The following is an 11091-nucleotide window of genomic DNA, read 5'->3' as shown; positions in this document are numbered from 1 at the left end:
TTGTATTTGTATTCTAATAAAAGTGGAAAGAGGCTTAAAAATCCCGTTTTTGTTTTTATTATGCTTTTTAATTTTTAGAAAATTAACGTGTTACAATAAGTGTTCATGAATAAACTACCTTACAAAGGAGGGCCCCACGCCGGGTCTCAAACTGGAACTACTGCTCCGCTTAAGCAGCTAGATTATAAAGTAGTAGGAGGGGCTCAGTGAGGCACTCTGATGACATTCATCAGGCTCAGCCTACTGTACCCATAGAGTCCAATAGAGGGTGGAGCCTGTGTGAGATAGAATGAAGGTTACGATGTTGTAACCCTAGTTTTATACGCACAGGTGGAGCCCTCAACCTATGGACTGCTTATATAGTGTGCAAGACACACATAATCGGCAGGTGCGTCCTGATTGGCCGGCTACATACAAGCAAATTTCAGCGGGTGATTGCATGCGAGTGATAGGAGGAGAGTATTACCCATAGAGTCCATAGAGGGCTCTGCCTGTGCATATAGAACTGGGGTTACAATATCATAACCTTCGTTTCCTGCTCTTGGAGTCGTGAAGGTTAGAGGTGATTCAGCATTCGTTTTCCAATTAAATACAACTGTCTTTAAATTAAAGTAATCACAAAAATGAAACTGAACTTTGATTGATAAATTATGATATGGTATGTGAAAGAAAGATACATAATGACAAAGATTAAATGTCAAAGCCCTCTATAAATGTTCAAATAAATCTCAATGCACCAAGAAAATTAATAAAATAACTTAGTATGTAAAGATGGAATATATTGCCCAGGACAATAACTTCTCTAATAATAGTTTTTCTGAGAGAAAAATCATCTAAATTACAAATATTGATGCTAATTAAAAGGGAAAGCTTTTGGATGCTGATATGTTCATCTATTGGGGGAAAACATTGAAAGTAATAGTAAAAGTAGTGAAGTTTCCATGTTAACCAGTAGCTTACTTTATTATGTTACATAAAAGATCTCCAAATGTGTGATAACTATTAATGAGTTAAAATAGATATTATACAAATAACAAAACCCATATTTAAATCACTGCCACAAAAACAATGAATTATGTGGAGGCTCACACATTTTATTGTAGATAAATCAATACTGTATATGACATTTAAAAACATATAGGATTAAATAATAGGCTGCTCTTATATATTAAACTACTTTGACAACATCTGCAGCTCAATAAAGAGGTTGGTCCGATATAAGTGTGACTTTCTTGCAGATAAAAGGCTCGCCAGAGTGAACACGCAGATCTATTTCCTCAAAGCCATTTTGTGACTCAGCAAAGGTTCACAAGCACACTGTCATGGTCCATAATGCCTTATAAATCAGATTCTTACAGAGAGAGGCTCAGAAAATTTGTACTATATATAGTCAGAACATTTGGAGCAAGAAGTAGCAGGAAAAGAGAATGAATGAATTTTCTGAAGACAGGCTGTAGTCTAAATGAGACAGTGTGCAGAGTTGTGATGAGAAGAAGAAGAAGAAAAAACAAACTTTTTTCCAGGTGAAGTTGTGATGAAAGTAATTTAATCAAAAAGAATGAGATTTTAATATGGCAGACTGCTGTTTGTTTCCTTAGATAGGTGAAAAACCTGTGGCACCATAATATAAAACTTTAGAGTCATTGTACATACAGTAAGTACCTCCAAAAAACATCTATAATGTTTTTAAATGTCAAAACTATGAATAAACAGACAACAATAGACACAAAGTTATCTATCAGATATTGAATCCAATTATGTTCTACCAACTCATGGTGTCTGCCTCTATATGACACACTACAAAGATTTCTGACGCGCAGAAGGGATCAGAGCGCAGAGGAAGTCCAGCAGAAAAGGAGAAATGCATCTTTCTATTTTTAGATCTTTTTCTTCATGAGAAGGCTTGTCTAAACAGTGCCTTTGGGGGTGTTTGTCTGCCTGAACAAACTAATCAAACTAGGTTGTTTGTAATATGAAATTTAACCTCCTCACATTGGTGTCCAACATCGTCTTGTTTTTTCTCAGTGACAAATGTGTTGCCACACCTGCCAACAAGGGCTGTGGTAATGTTTTATTTTGCTATTTATTATTTTAATCATTATTTATCAGACTTACATCAGAATGAGCATCAGTACCCAAAACATCATTCGGGGTTTAATCTAGTTGCCCTGAAACTAACTTGAAAAACATTTGCCTCTACTTCTTAGAAGTGTTAGATAGGTGACACACACACACACACACACACACACACACACACACACACACACACACCCATATATATATATATACACAATGTGCTCATGTACATGTGAATAACCCCTCCTACATAAAAGTTCCTCTAACTGACTTGTCTTGTCAGTCACCATACCATTTCTGCATTTTGCTTTCGACGTCTCCCTCCATCACAGCTTCAGTAGTAGAAACAGTTTCCATAGTTTAATTTGTACAACTCAGAGAATAAGTCATACTTTTAGTATTTTTCATGGGAGTAACACAATGGACTGGATAATATCTACCACATTATTCTTGTCAGGTAAGACAAAATTTGTACATCCTGATTTGGTTTTTCATTGTCCCTTTATGAGTTTTTGTGCCGGTAGTGAAAATAGGATCCTGCCATTTCATTTAATTATATCTTATTTTATATACATCTTCAGCAGCTATGTTTCTATAACATACTGCAATCATAACAACTTTTATAATCATAAATTATCGTTTTATTTAAAAAAACACAAAGGATAATAGATCAATAACTGTAATCACTATCTATCACTGTAATCACTATTTCTTGATAATATCGAGAAAAAAAAATTAAAATGATCATTTTTACATCTATGGTTCATCCTTTGTTAGTCAAACTTCCTGCCTCAGTATGTGACCAACTCAGTCTTAAAAATTGCTTCACCAATGCTGCACAATCCTCCTAAATTCTTTTTGGACATTACATGAGGTAATTCAAAACTGCACAGATTTGTCTCAATCCACAAAATCCAACTTTACTTAACTTTTAGGTCTCATGGTTCAGGAGCTCTGAAAAAGTGCTTCATATGCCACTAATTACACCTAAAACAAAATACTAGTTCATTTTCCCCCTGCTTATGTCCTGTGTAACTGTTTATAAGAGCCTCAATTATTTTAAATTCATCCATTAATCTCTTATATATACCTACTTATCCTGTGCAGGCTTGCAAGGTGGACTGAAGGCATTGTTATTCAGAGGGCTGACACATAAAGACAGACATCCTAATTTATTATTATGTTTGAATTCAAATTGAATTGTTAATACTGCAACAGACATTACTCGGCTCTCGAAAGTTAACATGATCATATCTGCTGAATGTATACAACTTGTGACACCAACACAACACATCCTACTTATCCATCTCACTCATCAGAAGGAAGCTGATGTAAATGTTCTATGTGGGAGGGCAGTAACAAATTTCCTGCTACTCCTTTTGTGATATTTTCTACTACTGGTGGTTTATTTCAGTTTAATATATATTACAATACGATGTAAAAACACAACAGAATTTGATGACATGAACTAAATGATGGGTAACTATGAACACGTTAACATTAACAAATAAAATCTATAATATAGCACCTTCTCTAATTGTCTTCCTGAAGACATAAAGGTCACAGTAGAAAAAGCAGAACCTGAAGGTGTTGGTCTCAGGATGATGAAATCATTATCATTATTTTGTGGATTTACTGTTTCTTTTTTGTTGTTGTTGGTGGTGGTGGGGTTTCTTTGAAAGACTGTGACATTAAAAGTATAACATGATGCAAATTTGGAATATTTTGAAATGTAATGGCTACCAAAATTAATTAATATCCATCTGCAAGTGTCTGCCTGACGTTCAACAGATCCATTAAAGGAAGTTAACATGGTTATCTATCACACAATCTCTTTCAACCATTTTAAAAGCTGTTAACCATGAGAAACTATTTTGTCAGGCGATCAAAGAGTTTATATAACTTGGACCATTTTTTCAAAACTTCATGTTTTTAGAAAACCTCAAAAGGTCAAAGATGGTAAATGGACTGCACTTATATAGTACTTTTCTAGTCCTCCGACCACTCAAAGCGCTTTACACTGCATGCCAACATTCACCCATTCACACACACATTCATACACTGATGGCAGTGGCTACCATGGAAGGTGCCAACCTGTTCATCAGGAGGGGAACCTAACAGATTCACACACACTCACACACTGATGGCACAGCCATTGGGAGCAATTTGGGGTTCAGTATGTTGCCAAAGATACTTCCACATGCAGACTGGAGGAGCTGAGGACTGAACCACCAATCTTCCAATTAGTGGACAACCCGCTCTATTTCCTGAGCCACAGCCGTCCCCACAGATGGCTGTAAAGAAGACCTTATTTTTGCGACATTCAAACAAAAATATCACTCCATGACAGGATATCCCCTGTGAAGGCAATTATACATGCTGTGTAAAATAGTGCACTGTATCTTTACTTCAAGTCTTAGTATTTATCATGTATAGTAATTGTTCAGAGCCACTGTTTAAAATTGAAACATTCCTGACTTTGGTACCCTCTAGTGGTTGTATAAAAAAGACAACACTTCACACACCACACTCATTTATAGACTGAAAGCAACACAGACTGTACAGATTTTCATAAGGACTGTCTCCTATTCCTGCAAATAAAAACTTAATGCCATGAGAATAATTTGAAAGATACTGTAACTGTACACATTGTGGCTTTAAATCAGATCAATTGTGTGGTTCTTCCTTCTTTATTCCTCAGTGTTAAAAGCTGCACTTTGTTTCAATATCGATCCTGTGGCTTGGAAGTCCCTGAATAGCTCTGCTGCAGGTTTTGGATACCAGGTGGTACAAAGACAATCAGAGTAAGTAGTGTGATGTGGTGGAACATGGATTTACAGTAACCATATCTGCTTCTTCACATCTGATGATAGGGTTTTTCCAGCTTGCATCTCTGTCATATGCTAGTTTCACAGTAATGAGGTCATAAGCATGCAGCATTTCTTCATAGATAAAATGTGGGATTTATTTAGCTACACTGTACTCACTGAACAGGCGCTCTCACCTGATTGTTGGGTTTTATTTCCTCAGTTTGCTGGTCAGTGCCCCCCTTGCACAATATTCATCAAATCAAAGAGGGCAAATATTTAAGTGCTCCACTGAATCCTGCACGAAAGTATCAGTACCAGGTGAGCAACTACTCAGTTGAAAATGCTTTATGTAAACCATTCAAATTTAAATGATAAAAGCTATTTTGCCACCGAAGATTTTGTTATCCTTCACATCACTTACATGGAAATTGAATTAGGAGGGGATCTCTAATATAGCCAGTATGAAGAGGAGGAATGATTACAGCAAGACCTCTCTCGATGTTCATATGTTCTGGTGATAGCTGTGGTTTGGTCACTGGGTAATGCTTTAGATTACAGCCTGCAATGTACAGGGTAATTACTCCGGAGTATCGGTGTCTTATTATCTTTTGTACTAACGGTGTATCAGTACAGTATATACTAATACATATACGTAGGTACATGGGAACAAGATATGAAATTATGTAATAAGGGGCTAACAATTTTGGATCTTAAAAATAATATATACTGTAGTTATTTTTTAACTTATTTTAATATTACAGGGTACGTATGACCTACTGAGCAATAATCTGGAAGTTTGAGAGGAACTTAGAGCGAATTTTACTGTAGTTGTTATCTAACTAACAGGTTCCTATTCTATTATTGCAGGGTACAGTATGACCATAAAACTGAGTAAAAATCTGGATGTTTTGGGAAAGATGGAGTGATGACTTCTGCAGCATTTAATAAATATGATGTGATTTTATTCCAAAATGACCTTATTACCAACAAACAAGCAAACTACATTGTTCCTTTATAATTTTGGGGTACCTAAATAACTATGGGGTACATCTGTGCATTTACCTCGGAACAAAGGTCCAAGGGACAGTGTATTGTCATGTATACTGTCGGCCTCTGAAAACTCTCAGCTGTTGTTCATCTCACCAGCAAATTTCAGTACTGGTTGCTTGTTTATGGCTATGTGGCCCTGTCTGCCATCAGCAGACAGAATTCACCTGCCCTAGATGTTACTCACTTTTGTTTCAGTATAAACACATGTTGACAATTTTGAAGTCGTTAAAATGTTGAAAGTCTTCTCCCTGATAGTTCCCCCCTTGTGACATGTAGTTACAGGGTAAGCACAGGAAATGCCAGCTGTAATCTTTAGTGTACATTGTATGCCTTGTATCATATTAAAAACAAAATCTTACATCATTAACATTTAATTAACATACTTCTTATTTCAAAATAAATTATAAACCTTCGAGTAACAAATAGCATTGAATTCTTTATTTCTTTGTTTTTTTTGCATTGCTTCCTCAATTTGTTCTTCTTTTTCATCTTCAAGTCCTGATGATGACAGAGTTGTGGTTGAGATGAGGGGAAAGAAGCTGATGCACGTTAGCCTATGTTGATCCTATATATCTCTTGACCATAATTTATAGTCTGAGATATCTGGATTTCTGACAGCTACGATGTCTCCCATTTGATGAAAAGCCATAAGAATCAAACTGTTTGTCACTCAGCCACAAAGCCATCATTGCTGGCATTCTAGATTTGAATAAATACAATATTAATGGGCTACGTAAGGCTATACAAGAAATATAGCTAACTAAAATCAGTGTCTTGTTTCTAGTTTGTCAACAAACCATTACAAATGTGTGGCACAATAATAATGGAAAAGTTGAGTTTTATTGCCAATTATCTGGTGGGAAAAGCTTGCAACAAATAAGGTATGAAGTCAGAAACATGGGCAATTTTTCCCTTTTCTTTGATTTTACTGGCAAAGCCTAAATGCAGCAGGACATTTTTGATATGTTGCTAAGTGCCAGCAAAGTCATCAAAAGTTAATATAATATCAGTATTAGTAGTATATCAGTAGTAAAGTAATTGTTACCTCTTTTTCCACTTCACATCTTCTTCCCCAGTACCTACATATTGGTACGTACTTTATTGATTCACCTTTAGTACAGTAAGATTACACCATAAGTCCGGAGTAATTATGCTGTACGTTGTGGGCTGCAATCTAAAGCGTTACTAGTCACTGTACTAAATGATGATTTTAACATAACTGATGACTGATGTTTTTTATGCAGTGCCAGATTTTGCAGTGAACATGTCCCTTGGTTTGACAATGACAAGTGATCCAACCACAAAAAACACTCTGGTAAGTTGGTAAATGGCAGAGATTTGCAGTTCATTAGTAATATAAATGCAAAGGTCAGGGAAAATTCTTTTAAACTTTTCTTTGTCTTTCTACCAGTGAAACAATTTTTGTCTGCTTTGAATTTCATGAATGCACAGAAAAGTTAGAAACTTATTATTGACTTGGCCTTGTCTCTTTTCAGGCATGTGGTCCAACCATCCCAAAGGACTGCAAAAGTATCACCATGTACAACGGTGTATGCTTGCAGATAGACAGTTCTGGTGGTGTTGCGGATCCTGTGCCTTCTTCTCCTGAAGGTATTTATGTTGAAATCTCACTATTTCAAAAGCATAATAAAATAGTGGTGAAAAATGTCTGATAATATTCTCATATCACTGCACACACTCTAAAACACACTATCATCAAAATAACACATGCACACACGTACATGTGTGTACTTTTTAGCACACGTGCGTGTGGACTTGAAACAGCCCTACCACATGCATGCAAATACGTTTGTCTGCTTCTTTATCTTTTTCATCAACAAAACCAGAGTGAATCCAGGTGGGGGCAACAAACGCAGAGATTGACAAGTGGCTGATGGTATGCCACTAGTGGATCAGTGCCATATGCCAATCCCTTGAGTGTATGCCGATGATGAATATCCTGATGATAGAATCACAGATCACAAGGATCTCAGGTTGACCATTAAGACATTCCCCATCGTATATGACAAGGTTACTAGGATTTTTAACAGAAATTTTCACTGCATTAGCTGCGGTAGAAGGTCCCTCACCACCTATGGGGTCCCCTACCCAGGGACGCTTGGTCTTAGGCAGGGGGGCCTGTCTCACTGGACAAAGGAGTAGAGATAGGACATTTCCTCGTTAATGATGTGAATTGGTCACTTGTACTACTAGCTGCAAGCAGAGGAAATGAGCTATCTGCAAGCTTGGCCAGTGGAGCGAAATGGTTTCTCAGGGGGACTTCATTCTCTGGGTCGAAAAAGGGGATAGAGAGCCTTCTCTTTCCCTTTACCACTCAAGACCAGGCTTCAGGCTGCAAGAAGCACAGCTGAGCCTACAACCCAATTGCCAGTATAAAACATTGGCATTGTAAGTTTCTGCAAACCATAGATACACTGAATCTCTATATTTCAATCGAATATTTTGCGTGTAATTAAAACTCACGTTAAATGGCCGTTATAGGTTGAATAATTATGTGTTATGTTGTGACAACACTGTGGTTAATGTCTGGTTAGGCTTAGGCACAAAAACCACTTGGTCAGGGTTAGGAAAAGATCATGGTTTGGGTTAAAATACCCAGTTTTGTTGCCAGAAAAACCACTGCAAATGTCCTGACATCTCGCTAAAAATACCCGGTTTTGTCAGTTGAAATGATGCAACCAACTTTCTAGCCAACCGCCCAACCTTTCTCCTCCTAATATGAAAGTCAACTTACATAGATATCATCTGAACTACGTGACTTTCCCTGTGATACATATTATAGAAATGTTAATCTGCTACGTATTAAACGTATAGAAATGTAGAGATTCAATGTAACTGTGGTTTGCAGAAACATACAATGGCAACATTTTATTCTGGTGACTGGGCTGGAGCTTGACGTTGCAGGAGGTCATCAATCAAAGTTTCTATTGATTACAACTCACTTTTGATATGGCTGAGCTCAGTGGCCGACACCATTATGCTGACCGTCATGTTCGTCTTCAGTGTTGAATAAACAGCAATTAGCATGTGAGGCTGCTACTGCTGGGCCACAGGCCGACTGTGAGGCTGCTGCTGCTGGGCCTCGGGTTAGCTTGTGGCACAGGTCCAAAGACTGGGCCTGCTGTGATAGATCAGCCTCTGGTAAGCAGGTTAAAAGCCATGGTTTCCTCCCGGTTGGTGGTGACAGACAGCTGAAATTCTCCTAAACTGCTCACAGGTGGCAGACTCAGGCAGATGGTGCTCTGCAGTCAGCCATCAGCCTCCCCCGGCCAGGACACCCTTAGTGCTCGTTGTACAAGAGGTATACTCCTCACCCAGACAGGGCCAACTCTAGTCATATTGGTGCCCTAGGCAAGTTTGTTGTCCCCCCTCCGGTTAAACAACCCTACATAAAACACATAGAAATAGATGTGAGAGCTGAATACATCAACAAGACAAAAACAAGAAGACAACAAGAAGATTAAAAAGTATGTTGGAAATCAACTTATAGTAGCTTCTTTATTAACACTTTTCCACTATCAGGCATGTCATTGGTAAAATTTCTAAAAAGCTTAAAAAATAATAGTATTACCAGTACCGGTCGCCAGCCTCGCCATCACACACACACTCTCACTTCACTTCACTTCAATTCAGTTCAATTCAACACATACAGTATATCCTATGCATGTATTTGTGTGTGTGTGTATATGTGTGAATGCATGCGCATGCTGTGTGTGTCTAGGTCATTCACTGTCCCTCCGGTTGGGGCATGTTGATACATATTGGGCAGCAAGATATGCCCTCTCTCTCTCACACACAGCTGCACACTCACTACGCACACAACATATGCACTGAGCTATCCCTTAAAGGATCTACACTACTTGTATAACAGCGATCAACCTGACCGACACCTCCCAAAAGAAAAAATTCTCCTTGGATCTATACAAATCTCGTAGGTGACCTTAAAACAGCAAATTTTGCAACAAGGTGACAGAGGGTGGCATCTGGCCCTTTACTTTGGTATTTTTCAAACTGGACAGTATTTTCCCATCTTTTTGTGCCTAATTGTCTAATGGGGATGAAATTTTCTGAAATTGGTCTAGTATTGAGCAAGAGCACTTCAGCCAGCAGTTGCTAAACAGGCTGCAATGTAATCCTTATGCCCTGTCAATGTATGTCCACTAAAAGTGCTTGTTTTGCCAATGACAGGATCAGATTATTATTATAAGTGTCTGACAACATAATGGAAAGGATCATACAGAGAAATAAAATGTTTTTTCTTTACCTTTCACTTGATCCGGTTTGTTTGTTATTGTGTCTAACCAAGTCTCGCTCGAGGAGAAGTCTTGTTTTGAAATCTCAAAAGAGTTGAGTGTTCCCACCCTGAATGTTGTTGATAAGTTGATAGCTACATAATATGTTACACAGTCACAACAAATGTGACACTCAAAAAATGCAATATGAATAGGCTACGTACATTATACACACACACACACACACACACACACACACACACACACACACACACACACACACACACATATATATATATATATATATATATATATATATATATATATATATATATATACACACACACATATAACCATTCATGTTACTGTATGTAAAAGCCAACTGCAGATGGATATTTTTTAAGAAATAAATGCAAATGCATATATTGAGATCAAGAATATTTATAATTAAAGTTAAATCCTTGACAAATTTAGGAACACCTATAGAAGGATGTCCAAATATATTTTCCTATTATTATTAATTGTGATAAAATAATTGGATTCAAACACAACCCACATATCACTTGATCAGCTTGCTACTCTTGTTAAATTTGTTTTTTCATCAAAGATTAAAATATGTCCAACAATCTAAAACAACTCTTATTAAATTCAGCATCAAATGTGATTACATTTACAGTAGTTAAAACTTGCACAATAAGTAATAATTTGTGTGAAATTAAAAGTAATACAAAAATAAGGTATCATTGATATAGTCGCCCAGATAATGGAACACTGAAAGACTGGTGGGGGACATTAAAAGGGAATTTTGTGTAGGTATGTAGTTCATTCATAGTTCATTTATTACGAAGCCCAGAATCAGTTTGTTGCATGTATGTATGATATGACATATGTGGACAAATGTT

At 37.1% G+C, this 11091-nt stretch overlaps 1 protein-coding gene across 1 annotated transcript in view; it reads left to right on the top strand.

Annotated features, from left to right (window-relative positions):
• Nucleotides 1-2326: 2326 nt before the first annotated feature.
• Nucleotides 2327-11091, top strand: part of LOC122971015 (integrin alpha-M-like) — a 23231-nt gene continuing 14466 nt past the window's right edge. Inside the window, exons 1-5 of the mRNA XM_044337442.1 lie at nucleotides 2327-2533; nucleotides 4778-4880; nucleotides 5107-5204; nucleotides 7181-7251; nucleotides 7433-7547. Coding sequence (XP_044193377.1) covers nucleotides 2497-2533; nucleotides 4778-4880; nucleotides 5107-5204; nucleotides 7181-7251; nucleotides 7433-7547 — 424 coding nt within the window. The 5' untranslated portion in view covers nucleotides 2327-2496. The remainder of the gene's footprint in view (nucleotides 2534-4777; nucleotides 4881-5106; nucleotides 5205-7180; nucleotides 7252-7432; nucleotides 7548-11091) is intronic.

Source organism: Thunnus albacares, chromosome 20 (assembly GCF_914725855.1).
Source record: "Thunnus albacares chromosome 20, fThuAlb1.1, whole genome shotgun sequence".
Lineage (NCBI taxonomy): Eukaryota > Metazoa > Chordata > Actinopteri > Scombriformes > Scombridae > Thunnus > Thunnus albacares.
This window is presented reverse-complemented; position numbering and strand designations above follow the sequence as displayed.